Consider the following 19,707-nt stretch of genomic DNA (forward strand, 5'->3'; position numbering starts at 1 on the left):
AGGTTATGCCAAGCTGGTTCGTAGCCCCATGATATATACTTAGAGACAAAAAGCAAAGAGAGGATAAAGTTGCAATCATAACTCTGGAGTCTGTACGTTCAATGGATTAGGTCTGATGCACCAACGTACGTTCCTACATGTGTCATCCGAAGCATTTGTTCCGAGGGGGAGCATCGTCCTCAGGCTTCCAGGCTGCAGGCTGGCCTCTCGAAAGGCAGAGCTAGCCACCCACCAAATGGTTCTGCTGCTGCTGCTCCAGAAATTTTAGACCAGGACAGTTGCTAACAAAATAGTTCATGGCACAACCGATCACACAAATTACAGCAACTTGCAAACTGTTCAACGCATATGAAACTAATTTGGACGAAGTAGCAGGCTTTCAGCTCTCAGGTAGTGAGTACTGTTTACAGTACATGTATGTGAAGCGCCATGTCGAGCTAGGACTGAAAACTCAAAAACTGTTTTCGTTTTGTTTTTCCTAGTTAGGCACAAATTAAGTTATGCAGCTTAATGCTATTCAAACACAGCTTCATGTCCATAAAATTAACAGATTAAAGAGTTCCTGAAAGTATTGGCCAAAATACAAGAATTAAAAATGTTTTAAGAAAACAACTTTAAACCAATCCATGAATAAAAAACCTCACTGTCATATTTGTTTGCAGATACATGAGACATTCTGAAATCAGGACGGCTTATTTTCCCCTAGCATTATGTGTTTAATTTGGAAGTCCTGTATTTTAGACCTTCCACTGAATCAAAAACCAAAACAAAGAAACTTCAAAAGCCATTGTTGCTCCATTCAAGTCTAAACTCTGCCTTTGTTCCTATAGCTAATGAGTTTATACTGTCCTGCAGGGAGAATTGACACCAGCCTCAAGTAAATGAAAGCAGGCCAAATGTTGGTAAGATCAGAGCACTAAAGTAATTATGGGTTGATTAAATGTTTATCTTCTTTACAGGTGGGAAGGGAAGAATGAAAATGAAGTAGGGCGATGCAAAGAGACTGGCAAGATTCATGTGACAGTCAATCACAAGTACTACAGGCCAACTGAAGTGGTAAGAAAAAGCCCTCTCTTAGCTTTGCAAATGAATAATCCAATCACTCAGCCAATAAATTGCTGCATTTGGCCAGCAGTCTGTGAAAACGGCTTAATTGCACTCCTGCTGCCAGCTTTTAGAGCTCTAAATTAGCCTGCTTGTCGGTCCCCTCACAGCCAGCTACCTGGGAACAAGCAAGCAAGCAAGGAGGCAGGCAGGCAGGCAGCACTGCCCAGGAGGAGCGGGTTTGCCCTGTCACAGAGACTCTGCTTCGTCACCCTCTCTGAATGGGAGAGGGGATGCTTGGGGGGTGAAACATCACCTTATGGGAAACAAAACAAAGTGTGAAACAACTTGTTGTTCCTTCTGGTCTTGAAGGTGTATGTGGTCATCTCTCCTCCAGCTGCAAGAAGGGAAAGCAGAGAAGGTGGGCACTAATAGGCTTGATTTTTAAAGTACCTCCTTCTGTGTCTTCATGACGGTGTTTCAACTCCATCCTCTGTTCAGCTTAAATCTTTGTAACTGTGGGTACCACAAAATGCCCATTTTTAGAAGTGCACGTGTGCTTTGTTGTCTTGGGTGCTTTGCAGGGTCCCACTCAGTAAATGCTCATTTGCAGGTCACATCTTTACTCCCAGGAATGCCTGAGTGAACCCTGCTGGGAGCGCTCAACCAGCACACACTGCCAGCAGGACCGAGCCACTAACCCCTGTGCTCAGATTGCCTAATGAGCATGCTAGGAGAGAAAAAAAACCCAGCAGTATTTCCAAGTCAGGCAGGATGGTGGCAACACACAGAGATGGTACAGGACCAGGACGGAGCCTGGTTTCTGGACACAGGGAACAATAGCCCCAGTTGTGCAATGTGGGCAGTGGGTGTGCCCCGGAGAGGATGTTCTCTTCTCCTGGGGAGGGTGATACCAGCCCTGCTGGCTGCTGACGCAGCATTGGCTGTCAGTCTGTCTGTTCAGAAGCGCTGGCTTCAGCTGCCTGCTTCAAGCAAGGTGTGATGAGAGCACGTTTGTCTTGCTACGGGTTGCAGGGAGGGAGCAGGGAGCTGCATGTGTGGAAGTGGACATGGGTTCTAAAGAGGAAATTCAGAGAGGAATAGAGACTTTCATGCTATGCAAAAAAGGGTGGGGCCGGTGTATCAGAATCAAACACTAGGAAATCATTAAGAGCTGTCCGTCATTTTGTGGTTTGGTAAGGTGTCAGGATGATAAGGAGGACACAGGGACAAAAGGACTTGCCAAACAGGAAAAGGACACTTGACCCAACAAGTCTGCGCTTTGCAAGACCCACTTTCCTGCTTTGTCATGCCTCTTACCCACAACTACATACTCACTCCTTAAAATTTACAGGTAATACGTAGCTATTCTGAAGCCCTCGCTGTAGTTCCACCTTATTCATGTGCTCAGACATTTTCTGCTGAAATAGTGGTGCCCATGGTCTCCCCTCTGTCCTTATTAGTCTCCTTTTGGGAAAAATAATCTGGATTTTAAATTGAGCTTACTATACGCTTGTCCATTTGGGGACAGTGCATAAGCACATGTCTCTCAGGACTGCTCATGAAATTGCTAATGGGTCCATACATGAGTACAGGGATGCATTCAAATACAGAGTGGAAAGTGGCCTTGAAATAGCACTGCACGTAAACTCAGCAGGCATCTGATGTTTATCTGAAGTTATCTGGCCTGCTGTAGGCCACCCTCCCTTGGGGTCCATCTCTCTCTTCCACTGCCCCTATCCTACCTTGCATTTAACACCGTCCCTGCTTGGTTCCTGCGGAACCCAAGACGGCTGTGACGCTGCTTACGTATGATCAAGGTAGAAGCACAAAATGGGTTTTCAAGTACCTTTGTCTTAAGGAATATGCAGATGAACTGTGAACAAACTCCTCTATAAAGATGTGGCATCCACTTCCTGCAATCAAAGTTTCCTTTTTACAGCATCTCAGGCTGGGTACCCAGAATCACTTTCATTTTTTAAATTCTGATTTAATTTCTGTTCCTTATCAAAGGCAGACAAACTTCAGCCTGTTTCAGTCAGGGAATCACATCTGTGCAATTCCAAAATGCCAGACCAAAATCCAATCCATCGTGAGAAAGCAAGGAAAAGCAATGAGAGAACTGAAATGGACTGACAACACGTGTCCCCTCCCACCACACTCACCAAGACCACTGAAGGCAAGAAAGCCTCAGGCTGACATTTTGGAAGGAGGCTTAGCCAGATCAGTTAACAGGAATTCTGCTGCTGAATCCCGGCTGACACAGAAAATCTGATGCTCAGATTCTCATGTCTTATTTGGAAACGTTTCTGTCTGTCTGTCTCTCTAAAATTTAACATGGTATTCTGGAAAGTGAAAATAAATATCGTTTAATCTCGTGTACAGTCAGTTCTGACAGTGCCAATATATCCATTTGAAAACACATTTGTTTTCGTCAGTTAGTGATCCCTGGGGTCAAGGCTTCCCATTGAAAAGCTTAGCTGTACTGAAGAAGAAACCTTGAAATGTGAGACTGTCTTCTGGTCAAACTAAGTAGACCCTTTGAATGCCTTGACTCTAAATCTCTTCACTCTGCTTTTGACTGCTTTGGGGCCCCCTGATATTTACTGGCCTTGGGAATTGTTCCTGCTAATGCTTCTAATGCCTCTCTCTCTCCTTCCCTCCTTGCATCTTGCCAACTACAAACCTATCGGTATCGTTTCTTTCAGCTTCTATCGGATTCCTATCAGTATCTTTTCTGACCCTTTTTTAATTGTATTTGGAGACTCTAACCTGCTGCAAGGATCAGGGAAAAATTATTACTTCTGCGTTTCTTAAAATCAGCACAGCACAGGAGCTTCATGGCAAGTTTGCTTTTTATACTGAACTTGATATGCTATGAAAGATATTTTCACGCATTTTGCAGGCTTTTTTAGCACGTGGCTAATAAGGTCATACTTTACACTCATTTGCTACCCTAGGCATGTAAAGATAAGTTTCCACTACAGTTTACTTACCTGTAAAATGCAGATGCTTCAGAAATTATCTCAGTAGTCTTTTCTACTTTTGTTACAATCAGAATGTTCATGTTGTAGGTAGGCAACTCAATCTATACTTGGATTTAAATAATCTATTTGGTATTCACAAAAATAATATTAAAATTAATTTTAAATTTCTTTTAAAAGTTAAAACCAAAATTCATTGCGCCATCTCAGTCAGTTGGAAACAAGCAGCCCTGCAGCGTGGGATGTTGGGAGCATCAGGTCTCTCAACCCCTGAAGTTGGGTAATTTTCAGAGAATTAGGGCCTATCTTTAATTTTCTTATCTTTCAGCAAGATAATTACTATTAATTTGCGTGCAGAAATTTCCCTTCAAGAATTGCACAATTAATTCTGATCAAATTATGCCCATTAAGGTGTTTGAGTAAAATTGCTTATATTATTTTTGCATGGCAGATATTAAGCTAACAGTTCTATAGGAGCTTGCTTCATTTCATTGCCCTTTCCTGCAACAATGAAGATTAACTCCAGGTCTCACTTGTCTGTTCTGTCGTCGCAGAACTTAAGATGTATGTATCTCTCAGGTAGGAGTTTATGTTACTTTTTAAAAGGGAAAAAAAAGAACCATATGTAAATGTTGTTTTTTCTCTGAATATAATGCTCTGCATGTGTTACAGGGAATTCTTTCCTTTCGCTCCCACCTGTTTCTGCAGTTGTCCTACAGCTCGCCAAGGAAAAGAACTGCAGGTTGTATTTGTGCATCACATTTGTTATAGGCTGGCATGGCTGCAACTCTGAGGATATACATACATCAATGCAAATTTACTTCCTTTAAGCAAGCCCTAGAAACTCCGTCACAATGTGATGCTAATATTCAAGCAGTCATCTGGCCTCTTATTATTCTTCTTCAAAGACAAAAGGGCATGCTAACTTGCTAACTTCTTCCTTTTGTTATATGCCTTAAGGAATTAAGCATTTTTCTCCCAGTCAGTTCTAGCACTGATATAAATGAAACTCCATGTACTGGTTAGGAGAAAAAATTCATGGCAGTGTTAAAAGATACTTCATCCTCCTGGAATTAATTCTTTAACACTGTTCTTTCTAAATCCTAAGAAGTTCTGTATCCCTCCTTACCAAGTTCTTTACTTTTCAAAGGATTGCTTGCTGTATCTAAATATCTACAGATAGACATACATATATGTATAAGAAATTTCCCAAGTCTTCGATGTGTTGCTTACACTAAGCTTTACCTCTTTACTTAACTGCATTTGGCCTCGGTTGCCCTTTTTCCTCCTTGGAATTAAGCAGGACGGCTTTAAATTTCAGTCTGTTCAGATGTTTTTTAAAGATTCAGCTCTATGTTTCCCATGTTTCATAGGATTCCAGTAAAAATTCCTTGGGGCATATCGCATTCTCCCAAAGTCAGCTTTCTTAAAGTCAAAAACATTTCTGAACTCCTCTAAGTGTTCCTGCCCTAAAGAGCATTTAGAGTCTAATGAAACCATGATCACAAAACCCTAAATGCCCCGCACTTCCACTTTATTTTTCATACAAGCTTCATTTCCTACTCTTAAGTTCAGAGCCTCCTGTGACTGTAAACTGTTCAGATATCTGCACGAGGAAACATGTGCTTCCCTTCCTCAAGGATCTTTTTGCTCATCAGTGTCAATATATGGCCTGTATTAATACTCATGAAAATGAAATGGGAGCATTCAAGGAAGAATAATCTTCAGATGATTTTCCTGTCTGTTTTCCTCACTAGCAGCCAGGTAAAAAAGTTGCAAGTTGGTGTAATTCTGATAGTCTTCTCTTATCTGGTTTGTTTTGGTGTTTTTTTCCTTGTTGTTCTGAAAATGTATGTCAACATCTGAAAACTACTACCTTGGTAAATGATTACCTCTGCCATCCTTAATTCTCCTCCAAGCTGACTTTGCTGCTGTGTCAGCCAAAATGTTTATATCTTTCCTTACTTCAAACTCATCATTATCTCTGCATTGCTTTGCCACGCTCTTCCTTTTCTTTGTCCCTCCTGCTAATAAAACCTGCAGTAGATTTTTTTTTGTTTATTTGTTTGTTTTACTTAAGATGTCACATATCAGACATTTCAGAGGTATCTCTGAAAACATACATGTCAAATACAGCCAAGTAAAATAACGATTAGTAGTAACTTGTCTCTGTATAACATCTACAAGGCACTGAGCACTTAACATATTTTAAATGTTTCTGAACAAACATGTGAAAAAAAGTTTTAAAAAAATAGTATCACTTTGTTTCTGCTTCTGAAACACATGTATGGCAGAGCAGACTGCTGCTTGAGTGAGATCATGAGGCGGCAGCAAAGTTCAGAGGGGAGCCTGATGGCATTGTGCTCTGCTGCAATTCCTAGTGGACACAACCATCCTTCCACAAGTAGCTTTCTACTTTTTTATCTCATCCTGATTTTGTTCATCTTAGTTGTTCCTTAGAAGACAGGAAGATCATTTTTGCTACCAGGTTTTCCTTTCAATATGTCACCAAACCTGAGAAGCTTCAGCAGGCTCGTGTCCAGTCTTGTTCACTGTCTTGCTTAATCCTCTTAACAGACTTTTAGCAGGAGCCCCAGCTTACCTCTTTTCTTGTAGGAGCAGATACCTAATTTGTGCCCCTCCAACACTCCCACACACATTTCTGACGTTTTGCTTCATAACTAGCTCATTACATCAGTATTAGACAGGCGCATCCAGTAAAGGAATCCCTCTGGACACCACTGTTTGCAGTCCTCATATGCTGTGCTTTACTCAGTTGCTTCTCTTTGCATCATCCTGCTCCTCCTCTGCTGTGCCTCCAACAAAATATTTCTCTGGCAACTTCTACAGCTGGCTCTGTTCCCTTTCCTCCTTCACCACCTCTTTCCCTGCTGTCATTCCTGAGGTTTTGAAACCAGCCATGTGTCATCTGTGACCTTCACATCTTCATTGATCTTCCTGAGAACATCAGCCTGTCTCTCTGAGTCTGCTTTCTGATCTCCTAATACCACAACTATCCGACAAGACTAGCCAGAGGAAGAGGGTGTCCTTACCTCCTGGGGTCTAAGCTGGAGTGCTTTTGCACCCTGGGTGTTGCACCATATGTTCATTTACAAGATCAGTAGTTTTTCTAAAGAAATGTTCAGACTAGCTGAAGAAATCTCTGGCTGACTTTGGGCAACTCAGTTTTCCACTCTGGGTGGGTAAAGGAATTGCAACCCCATTGAAAAACTAGTGTGTAAAGATAAAGCTGTCATCCAGGGAGGAGGGTTCGTGGTTTTAATTCATTGCTCATTTTTCTAAATGCTGTTGACACATAGCAGTTAATGGTAACCTTGGATGTGACAGATCCAGGCTCAACTCCTGAAAACAGATTTTTAAATTAAACTTAAATGACTGGAGCGTTAAGGCTGAGGGAGAGATGAATTAAGATAGAAGGCTGTTTACCTCCTTAATTAGGCCCTGATTCAGCCAAGCATCCAAGCAAGTGCTTCACTTCAAGGGCATGAATAGTTAATAGGGACAGTTTCCCTACTGGAGCTAAGAGTGCTTACGTGCATTGCTGCATCTTAATATGAAGCAAAGCAATTCACCTGTGATGGGAACTAAGAGGGCCAGCCCAAACATTTGTGGGAACTCAGGAGGTGCCAGCTGATTATTTTTGTTTGCTTGCCCTATTGTACCTGAGCACAGTACTTTGGAGCGGAGATGCTGAAATAGCTCTAGACAGTTTCTTTAGCCAGGTTCTCTTAGGGTGGCTTTGCAGGCAAGAAGGGATTAGACCAAGTTCATGCAGTTTGTAGTTTTAATCAACTGCTCCTGGAGTGACGTTTCCTGCCTGTAATTCTTCTCTGCCTTCCTGGCAGTGGGGGGTCTTACCGCCACCTCTTCACTTATTCATGTTTATTCATGCACAGAAAGTCTCTTTATCTCACCTCCTACCTCCTTGCCTCCCCCTTCTCTTGGCCTGCCATTTGGCCTCCTCCTCCCCCTTGTTATCTCTGTCTGTTGTCTCACCCTCATTTGGACCATCCCTTGTTTTCTTATCGCTGCCTGTCCTATGCCTGTCCCATACAAACACTCCCTGGGCTCCAGCAGATGTGGTGGGAAATGCAAAGCCTCTGAAGGAAAATCATGGGGGTGGGAGAAAGCCTGGAGGAGGCAAAAGCCATGACAGAAGTCCGGGCTTAGGTGGCACCAAAGACACATTTGTCACAGCTGCCGAGTATTCCCTCCTGCCAACGGTCCGTGCTACCTACAGCCTACTCCCCATTTCCTACATGAGATGAGACATTTCAAAGAGCTGTACTGTGGTTCAGACCACATTTTGGAGTGCTCAGTGAGACTGGAGTGCTGGCAGAGTGGCTCAACACAAAACTGTTCCCACCAGGGCTTTCTAAAGACCTTGGTGTCAGAGGTGGTTGAGGTCACTTACAGACCTGATTGCTGGTTCCCATTCAAAAGTGGGAGCATGTCTGAAGATCTGTCTCCCCTTCAGAAGCTGTTTATTTTATTTTACAATGGGATTTTAAAAGTCAAGCAATACGTTAACAATACTGTTCACATTTTGACTGTGTTTCCCACCACGTTGTAACCTTTTCTTTTAAGTGTGCTGTGCCAACTCAACTCTTGCAATGGTTTTAGAATGGCAGCACAGAACCGTAAATGACATGATTTATAGGAAAATAAAAATGGCTTTTGAATACAGAGGATATGAGACAGAGGTGAGGTTTCCTTCAGCAAATCTGGAATTAAGGGCTAGACTCCTGTCTAATTTGTCGAGCCTTCGCAAGAGCTTGCCTGCCTTCAGCTGTTTGTATTTTATTTTATGGGTGAGTGGGTGCACAAAGGAAGATGACAGGCACAGATTGTTCGGGTGTTTCATATGAGAAGCCATGAGATGGTTTTAGCGTTGTTAAAAGCAGCTTCTGCTGAGTTTGGGTCAGCAGATGCCCTGACATCAGCCTTTTCAGCATGAAATCTTCCAGTAAGTGGTTTACTGGGGGCATAGTTGTCTCAAGCCTGGGTATGCCATGGCACCTAATATTTTTGCTGCTTGAAAGATGGGACTTAAGCCACTCAATCTCAAATTCCAATGCAAAATATGTATCAGTGTTACTTTTGTGCTGCTGAAGACATTATCAGAGTGCAGTTGTCCCTCTGAGGGACACCCCAGGGCAGTGTGAAAGGGCCATATGGACCAGGTTAGGAGAAATGCAGAAAGAGGTGGCCAGTTCTGAGGAGGCAGGGGGGTTTGGGGGTTTGTCTCCAAAAGCTTTCATTTCATGTTTTCAAGTGTTTCACCATCCAAAACTGACAGTAGGTTCCTTTCACTTTCGTCTTTTATTTCTTTGGTTATCTGAAATTTATTCCACTAGAAAAATGTGGAATGTTTTAACTTTACCTATGGAAAAAAAGAGTCAAAAAGTATTCTGCGCAGACAAAAAAATAAAAAGAGAAAGAGAAAAAAAATTGGCTTTTCAATTTTTCTAAGGAAAGCCTAATTTGGGTGATCAGAGGGTACTTCTCTGGGGTAGTCAGACTTATTTTTAGATTGTTCCTAGGGGTCTTCTGTCTCCCCAAAAAAATCTATGAGAATTTTTTTGTTCAGACTTGTATCTCTGCTCTTCACCACTTACAGATTCACTCAAAGGGGCAAACGGTTGAAAGGAAGTGGAGGTTTGGAAGTGGTTGTTTAAAAAATAAATAAACCTTTACCTTTCCCCTCTGTCACCTTTAGAATCATCATTTGTAAATTAACAACTTCATGATGGAGGCATGAAAATGTGGGACCTTTGTTATTGTTGCTACCCTGTGATGACGATGAGTGCTTAACCACCTTCCATATCTTCATGTCTCATTTTTGTATTCCACTAAAAACCTGTAGCAATGATTCTGACTTTATCAGAACCTAAAAATATTTTACATTGTTAGGGGTTTTTTTGTATCCTTAATACTTCCCTAGTGTTCAAGGAGAGCTTGTATGTTTGAGTTGCAGGGGAAATTGAGCCTTGTAGATCTAAACAACTTTTTAAAGTGTTTTTTTTGTTGCTGAATAAAACTCTAGAAAATTATCTCTGTGGCATAAACATCACAGTACTTGTCATGCCCATCTTGGATGCTCCCCAAATTGTCTGATGTCCCAGCTGGGTGAGTGAAAAAGGAGACTAATTATCTGCAGGGCAGGGGAGACTTAAACATTAAAGAGCTTTACGCCTAGGATCAGCTGGAATTTTTGCTCATTCCTCACATATAGTGTCTGAGCTCGCCAAAGCAGACAATATGAAAAATATTAACAGGATTCAAGAAGACATTAGTAATTGATTAAGAGTGCATGTCTCCCTTGCAAGACTTTTTTTTCTTGATTTTTTTTTCTGTTCAGCCAGAAAAGTCTAAAGGTGAGTAGGTGAAGTCAATTTTAATAATTCACAGACGATAATATATTTATTTCTCACTTGACAGAGCTAGTGTTTAAACTATTAGCATTGCCTGGCATAACATAAAACAGGATCAGTCACTCATCCCTTTGAAACATCTAACCTGGCCTTATTTAAATTTCTTCCTTCCAGCTTTGCCAGTACATTTTAATAGTCTTGGTAGAGTTCTCAGCTGACTTGTGACTTCAGACTTTATCTACCAGGTTGTGGTTAGGAACAGAGTAAGACAGCACCATTCCTCGTCAGCTTTTTCTGTATGCAATGACACAGAAACCTCAGTGCTACAGAGAGCCACTGAAATTCAAAACAGACCACTTGACTGCTGAACAGAAATGAGTTTTTAAATCAGGTTTTCTTTCTGGAACACTGTTCTGTAATTTTTGAAAATACTCCTTTTTTTCCTTCCTTCAGATTGCTGAACTGGTACTACTTTGCAGTCATGCTTTGCACTGAATAGCTGTAAGGGGAAAGGTGGATTAACAATAATGAAAACAAAAAAAAGTGTTTTAAAATAGGATGCCTGCCTGGTTTTTTACAGAAATCTGTGACAAGTTCATGTTTATAATTCACTACATCTGTTACCAAGTTAGTGCTTTGCAGACCTTAGTTTTACAAATTTCCAGATTGGGTGACTAGGAGTTGAATTGCTTTTGTTTTTATTTTTTCTCCTGTTTGACCCATAAAATACTACACTTCGACCTTCTGATTTAGAAAGCAAAAGCATATATTAAAGCTTCTTTACAATAACAAAGACTTCTGACTAAAGCAATTGGCTCCCACTATAATTTTCCCTTAGATAACAGTTGTAAATTTCCAAACCTCTAATCTTTGGCAGCATTTCCCTCTTCATCCTAGTTTCTGTTTCCATGTGTTGGGGGAGATTAAAAAGGGGGTTATGAAGGTGAAATTGGAAACAGAGGAAATGTGAGGTTTTAGGAAGAGCTCAGGTGAGTGATAGGGCCAAGTTTGCTGTGTGCACTGTTTTCATAGCTATGAAGCAAAGCCTACTGGGGCCTCTTCTTATACTACAGTGTCACTACTGATCATATGTTGTGACATTCACTCCTCACTCTAAACAATTCTTCTGAAGTGCTAATCCTATAAGGTTACCACAGTCCTTTATCCTGCACATAGTTGTCTGAAAGGGCTTGCAGATGAGTATGCAAGGTAGTATTTAGGTGTTTTTCCTGACCTTTCTTTCTCTGTGTCTTCCCGAAGGTGCTTATTGGTATTATCTCTGTATTTCACATATTTGTTAGATGCCTTCTGGATGGCTTCTAGGCTTAACATAAAGACCAAAATTAATCCTGACTGCTGAAGTGAATCTCAAAAGAGTCAGACAGCTCAGGCACTGTAAACAAAAAGTTGGCATGATTAGACTCTGACTATCCCTAAAGGTAAGCCACCCACCTCTATAATAATTCAATAGCTGTGTGCCATAATGAATGCAAGAGGAAGGTGGACACGGGAGTAAAAACAGAAACATAGGAAGGTGCATTATTCACAACAGTAGAGATTCACAACAGTGAAGACTTATATGTACTTGAAGAACAGCCAAAGGGAGTTGGTGATGGATGACAGGCAGTTTGTGTGCTGGAAAGCTCTCAAGAAGTATTCTTATTTTTGCCTTCTGGTATTAGCGACCACAATTAGTTCTACTTTGGCTTAACTGCTGGATGAAGATTAAAAAAAAGGACGACTGACTTAATTAAGTTCTTAAATATGGCTTTGTGAAGGATTTCCTACTCCAGACTAATGCCTGGGACAATTATCTTTGATACCCTTGATAGCATAGCTTGCTATGACTGAGAATACCCTGGATGCAAACATCTGCATCCAGCAGCTACTTCAGCTAGTGATTTGCTTTCAGAGGAAGCAGGTGTCAGGGCCATGATGGCTGGGGGGAAACTTCTGGGAGAAACTGTCCATGTGCGGGCAGTTGATGTACTTGCTGTGGTTTTTGTGAGGGTCAGCATTATATGCCAGAATTCCTCAAATGGGTGTTTTGTGCGTTGACATACAGGCAACTGACTGGAAGGTTTAGCTACAGCACTGGGACAATACAGACAGCTGCCATTCATGTATCAGGGTATGACTTACCAGGACTTTGAGCTGGGAGGGACCATTTAGAAATATGACGGAGCGGTTGGAATCACTGTTGCTTTTGGCTGGGACTGCCAAAGATGGTCCCATTTATGGTGGTAAGAGGAAAGGGTCTGCTAAAGGGATATGCACAGTGGTCAGAGGAATGTAATCAATAAGTCATTTTCCACACACCAGTGAATGCCAATGACTGCTAGAAACAGAAAGCTAAATGCATTAGATGTGAATGCATCTTTGGTTTGTGTATCAACTTTCCCCTTGTTACTACTTTTTTTCTGTAAAGCCTGAAGAAGTTGGGTTGTCCCTCATGTCTCGCAGTGCCTTTTTTAACTGCTGAGAACTCAGCTTGTCACTGTTTCCAGTTGCCAATGAGCAAAACTTCACAAGACGTAGTATATCGCAGATGCCCTCAATCATTGGGTGATGTAAAGGCTTTCTCAGGGATCCTGTGTAACTTGTCAAAGACAGTTCAGGAGATTGGCACGCTCTGGCAGATGTATCACACCTGTGTCTGTCTTCCAAATGCCATGAGTAGATGGTTGAGGCAGAGGAATAAACTTTTTATCAAGTTCCTCTACAGCAAAATGTTCGTTTTGGATCAGGATTCAAAGTGAATGAATATCCAGTTGGAATTTTTTTAGTTTCCCTTTCATTCATTGCTATCAACTGGCCAAATTTTGACCTTTTCATAATAAGTGCCGTCTAAATATTTACTGTGATCTCTGTAGAGATGCACTTTGAAGAAAGGCATTCTGTTGATATAAATTATTTTAACATGGACTTCAGATATTAGGGGGATTCCTGGATAAGGAAAGGGAGGGTTAGACTTTTGTGTAAGGATAACAATTTGAACTGTAATGCAAATGGGAAGAGATGACTTGACAATGCACTGGTGGAGGTAAACAGACTCATTTCTGTGGAAAGGGTGTTGACAAGCAGTGATTTTTGGGAAGCCTCCAGACAGAGTCCAGACACTGACTTTAGGGATTTAGGCAATATAAAAATGAATATTAAAAAAAAAAAAGCCAAGAAAAAAAAACCCAAAACATTTACATCAGCTGTGCCTGCAGTTTTTTCTTTTTTTCTTTCTTCACATACTTTTCTTCTATTAAACATTTCCAGAAACACATGTACAGTTAAGCCTAGCATTGTGAAAAGGACTAATATTCTTTTTTGATAGACTCTTCCTGTGTTGCTTTTGTGTCAAATCAAGTACATTTCAGATGCAAGTTTAGGCTTCTTCAGGAAAAAAAGAAAACAAAAGAATACGCAGGGCTTTGAGCCTGATAGACCTCAAATGGACCTGAACTAAAATGATCGCATTGAATATCATGTTGGTAAGTGGCCTTACATATTCACATGGCCTTAGGCATAGATAGAGAGATGGCTCCCTCCAAAACTAAGTTCCAGGCATGGTGACAAAATCATTTGCTCATGTCCCAAATATTGTTTTGCTTTGGTTTTGTCTCATCCCCCAAATTAATTTTTATTTTGCCTAATAAGGTGATGCTTTGGGGAGGGGGAGCTTACAGGCATTCTGGTTTTGCTTCTTTTTTGTCCCCTCTCTACAAAGCATCCCATCAATTGCTGCTGCAAAGAAAGTGAACAGATTCCTCTTTCTGTACCCTCAGATCCCTCCTGAAACCTCTTTTGTTGCCCTCAGAAATCACTAAACTAGTGACGCGCTATAACCTCTCGTACATCCTGATGACCGCTGTCATTTGTTGTTCTCTCCTCACACTGCCCCGTATCTCTATTTATTTGTGCTCCATTTCATGTACTGAGGGCATGTGCATGCAGCTTGACCTAATGAGTCAGGTTAACTCAAAGGAAACAATCTAGCCACAAGAGTGTGAAATGCTCCAGTGCAGCAGAAGCAGGGTAAATTAGCTCATATAAAACCCCGTGTTTGTCACATAGCAGCATGTTTTCATGTTGTTAGCTAGTTCAGTAATGTGCAGCATGGCCTTGGGTTATGAACATTTTTTGCAGGAAAAGTTCTTTTGGTCCTGGTTTGCAACACAGCTAAAACAGGAAGATCTTTGATGATGGCAGAGGTTTTTAGACACAAACTGTAATAATCACATCCATATCTTTGCTAAGATTTTAAAGAAACGTGTGGGAACCTATTTATTACATCTGTAAGGATCTGGCCAATAAATGCAGGCTTCCACCTGCATGCCAAAGCTGAAGCAAGCATACCAAGCCTGCTTCACTGAGTGGATAACAAGAGAGCTTTTCAGTGCCCTGAGACCCAAGGAGCTCATCCTCTTACTGGAAACTCCTTGGATACCATCTTTAGATGCTTTACAGTATTTTTATTAGTACTTTCCACTCTTTGGTGGATCAATGGAAGCCTGTTCTGAAATTTTAGGCGCTTCTTTCTTTGCATTAGAGTTTCAAATTAATGGTCTGCAACTGTAAACTCACGTATGTGTACTGACACATTTTGTAAATATAAAGCTCTCGTGCCTGCAGTTAAAGGAAGATCCAAAGAAAATGAGAATATCTGGCATATCGCCGTGGTGTCCACTATCAGCTCATTAGCAAATTTTATAAATTTAATCTTCATGCAGAAAAAATGTTCTGACGTAGTGGCTTGTTGGCTATATCATACAAGTGTCACACTGGTAACTCTGTTGCTATAAATTTCCAACCAGTGCACATTTTCAGCCGTTGCAAGGTATCTTCACAAACCTTCCTGGTGGCATACTTTCAAAAGATGTATTCGATATTCAAAACTACTAAAACATTGTAGGAGGTAAATGTGTTTTCATCTAGCCTTTAGATGGGTTGTATGGGACCTGTCTTTTTCTTCTTTCAAAAAGATGCAGTTAGTGTCTAATAGATCCAAATAGACCTATCCTGTAGTTTTTCTACTAAAAATAGAAAACTCAGGGTTAGGGATCAGTTGTTTTAATGTCACTGATTTGCTGTGTCCACTTGGGTGAGTTTATATACACTTTGTGATGCTAAAGACTCAGAAAGTTTTGTGTAGAGCGTTTGGGAACTCATTTTCATTTACACTGTGACCACCTTATACTCCTACATTAAAATGGGCTTCACAGGGGAAATTTATTATTATTAAATTACTTAAGCAAAGACTCAGGTATCAGCTTAATTCTGCTACTGGCACATGTCATGTGGAGAGTGTACAGTATTTTTGCAGGGCTGAGGCTTGTCTCCTGTCCTGTTTCTTCTCTCCATGTGCTTGTGCACAGGGTGACTATACTTCTCTGTTGAGATACATTGTCTTCATACTTTATTATTGTTCTTAGCCCTCCACTTCACTCTCGTACTGTGATCATCTAATCACCCATCTTCCTATATCATCATTAGTCATTTGGGTATTTTTCTTCCGTCTTCCCCCACAATTGTCTGTTACTCAGTTCTACCTTTTCAAATGTATTTAGACATTGCATTTTTACTCAGTTACATCTCTTCAGAGCTAAAATACTTCTGTTTTACTTAATGCCTTTTTTTCCAGAAAGAAATATGAAACTCTTGCCCCAGAACACAAATTCCGCACTCCTGTTACTCCACAGAACCTACTGCTGCTCTCTGCTTTTGCTGCCCAGTTAGCTGAACACGCAAGTGCCTTCATCTCTCTGCAGAAACAGAACTTCAGGTTTTATTCTAGGAGATGCCTTTTTAAAAGATCCCAAAGAATCCCAAGTTGTGCTTTCCCAGAACAAAAGCAAAAAAAGCACATGCCTGGAAGTGTTCTACAGGCAAAAAAGGGGAGAGAGTCCAACTTTTTGATCTTTTTTTTTCCCAGATATTGGTAAGTGAAACAGAACTTGATTTGGTGTTCATTCTTGATGAGATGCATGTGCCGTGCACATACATGTGCTTTCTCTCTCTTTCTTCTCTGTTTAAATCCCATTTAAACAGTGCTTGGTGACTGCTGGGAGTTGTAATCCATGTGCAACTCTGTCATGAGGCAAACACCAGCTGGAGGGACGGCTCTACAGAGCAGTCTGCAACCAGTTGAGTTGCTGAGGAGTCATAAAAGAGGGAAAAAGGGGTTCACGAGAACTGAGCCAGTGCCTTTTGGAAAGTGTTTCTTACACTCTCTTAAGAACTACAAAGTGTGTATCTTGTACAGTTTCTTATGCTTCGCCAGGGACAAGATTACAAAACAGAAAATGACAGAACTTCACAGCCAAATTGGTACTTTCGTAGATTTGTTTGACAAGGTATTTCACACAGCTTCAGAGTAGACTGAAAGCACCTATAAAAATCTGCTGTTTCGTACATAGAAAGAAAAACAAAATCTTTTGCTTTTTATTGAAGGAAACTTTTTTTCCCTTGCCAGAATCACCAACCATGTCAATATTTCTGCTTGGTTCTCTGCTTCTGATACCTGTTTCCATTACCCATCTCTAAAGTCCCTGTCTGGGTGTATTTGCAGAAGGTTATCTGTAAAAGCACAGATGTTTGGAAGTTTACCATTCTTTTAATTAAATAATGTGTTAGGGTATATTTATAGTTTTGCTGATTCAGAGCCATAGGTTAACAACTCCTGTACTCCAATACTATTGAGTAATTGCCCAAAGCACTATCCTAACACTTTTGTAAAACAAAGCACTAGGGACTTTTAGTGTAGAAAACTGTAGAATTTTATAAGGGAATATTAATAAAGAGCACTATTAAAAATAAATACCTCTGTTTATGGGTATTGGCTAATGAGTAGAACGCTAAAAAAAGACGCTAAGCAGCATATATATGCTTCAGCATATGCTTCAGCAATAGAAAAGATAAATGACAACAGGTAATTGTGAGTAGTGAATATATTGTAGTGTTATTATTGATTTTTCCTGCCTGGTTTCCTTGGTGTTATGCTGAAAAATAACAAAGTCATTGGTATCTGTGTTGTAGCAGAGCAGATCTAGGGAATGGTTGATGATGCTATGAGTTATAACCTGGCTACAGGAATATTTGGACTTTGGCATCTTCGAATTAAGTAAATCCCATTATTTACCCTTCCTGCTTGTGATCTTTTGCCAAGGCGGTGCACTAAAAGGTTAGTGAAATGAGAACCTTGGGAACTATTGTTAGTGGAGAATGAGAAGGTAGCCTTACAAATGGTGTACGTCCTCTTAGGAAAATATGTTGAATTGACATGGCTGTAAGTTTTGAGCTGTGAAACAAACTTCTTAACACTTGACATACACTACAAATGGAGCCATTGGTTCTTGAGGTGAAATTGATTTTAATGTACTGTGGTGCTGGCACCTGTTGTAGACCACCTTGCAACATACAGAGGCCAAAGAGGTAAAGTATGGAAATGATTGCAGTCAGGTGGAGGCTGAAATCCTGGCCATAGCCTTCAGTGGAGCCAAGGTTTCATTTGCATGGTGTATTTTCACGAAAGGGATCCTGCTGCCTGGAGAGTGAATGCTCTCAACAAAATGCTTTATGCCCCTCGTGAGGGTTTTTGGTGGTGTTTTCAGTGGACTGCAAGGAGAGGGAATGGGAATCCCACCCCACATCTGGGCAAGGTAAGAAAGGGAATTGCAGTGACAGTCTCTTTTCTTTTTTTAAGGTAATTTGAAGAAACTCTCTCTCACACACGCACACTGTCCTGTCCTGTCAGTTTGTAAACCTTTGCCTCTTACCCCCTGCTTTTCTTGATTAAATGCTGCAATTAGAAGGCTTATGAGTATCACTGTACAGCTGCTCTGAACTGTTGGTTTCAAGGATGAGTTCCCCTCCTGTGTGACTTCAGGAGTACTATAGCTCCATTGCCATTCAGATGGTTTCACTTACTTGCTGTGACAAATCAAAAGTCAGCTTTGAAAGAAAAAAGCGAGTGATACCATGCTAAGTTCACTCCCAAACTTAGTCCAACATTAATAGCTGACAGTAATCATCCTAATATTAGAGGCTTAGAGGGATGCTGTACCTCAGAGCAGCAGACAGATCCCTGGGATCTTGAGTCCTGCTTCAGGGTGGAATTTGTGAGCGAGGCATCCCCTCCAGGGTTACTCACAAAGGAAGGAAGGGGTGGCTGGTGTCTTGGCCCTTAGGGTTGAAATGCTTGCCAGCAAAGCTGGAGCGCTATGAAAAGGTCTGCAGTTCAGCAGGGTTGTGGTATAAATACTCCCCCACAGCCAGGATCAGTGGAAAGGCAGAGACACCGAGTGAAGGCTTACTTTAGCTGTAAACTTTCATCCTTTGGAAAACAAGTATTTTATTTCACCAGTTTTACCCTATTCAAAGGTTCATAAAATCACTGTGTCAGAAGTGACCTTGATTTTCCAAATCAGTTAATACTGACTGTTGGGCATTGTTGACATGATAAAGGAAAGCAGTATATTTACTGAAAGCAACCTTGTCCAAGCATGGCTGTCTCCAGTAGTGACTAAAGTGGCAAGCAACTAAGTAGTGTTTTCTGTTGATGGCCTTACTCAATTTCCTTTGGTTAAAATGCTGGCATCTTATTTGGGGGTGCTAAGAGCCGAGAATAACAAATTCTAATTAGGCAACATGGAATAGCACAAGCACAAAATCATGCATGTATTCAGTAGCAATTCTGACCTTGGGCTGGAGAAATGTGACATCTGTGCAGACAAGCAGAAGAGTCATTGTACACTTTCAGAGTTAAATTGATTGAAGTTTTTCAGTGTCCAAGTTACTTGCATTTTGAGGTGAAAGGGATAATATTTCTCCAAAATAAAAATGGTCTTTGTGAAAGCAAAGCAATTATTTCTTCAGCAAGATTTTCAACTTAAGAAGCTTTTTGTGACTTTAAAGTTCTCTGTGTATTCAGTCCTGAACTCTTGATCCTAGGATTGATATACCGTAACATACATTATGCTTGGCTTCTTAAACAAGTTTTATTAAGTTACTGTGTTCTTTGCAACCTTGGAAACTTTTTAATTCTTACTTTACATTTGTGAGTTCACAGCTATCTCCGTGCGCGATGCAAACATTGGCTGTAAACTGAGCAAGTAAAACACCTCCCTGCAATTAAGAAAGGAGGTGGTTTCCTCAGTGGAAATAATCTGCATTGGCCATAGCAAGAGCTACAATTCAATTCAAGCATCTCATTTAACACTTCAGATTGTCTTTGCATATATGGGCTAGAGTCCAACAGCATTAGGAAATCCTTGGTGGATAGTAATCTGGAACAC

The 19,707-nt window shown here is 40.9% G+C and overlaps 1 protein-coding gene across 3 annotated transcripts in view; it reads left to right on the plus strand.

The window, feature by feature from the left end:
- GMDS (GDP-mannose 4,6-dehydratase) overlaps positions 1-19,707 on the plus strand; it is a 421,773-nt gene that overhangs the window by 348,528 nt on the left and 53,538 nt on the right. For all 3 annotated transcript variants that reach the window (XM_064443492.1, XM_064443490.1, XM_064443491.1), the window contains one exon: positions 960-1,056. In XM_064443492.1, coding sequence (XP_064299562.1) covers positions 960-1,056 — 97 coding nt within the window. The remainder of the gene's footprint in view (positions 1-959; positions 1,057-19,707) is intronic.

The sequence above is a fragment of the Phalacrocorax carbo genome, chromosome 2 (assembly GCF_963921805.1).
Source record: "Phalacrocorax carbo chromosome 2, bPhaCar2.1, whole genome shotgun sequence".
Lineage (NCBI taxonomy): Eukaryota > Metazoa > Chordata > Aves > Suliformes > Phalacrocoracidae > Phalacrocorax > Phalacrocorax carbo.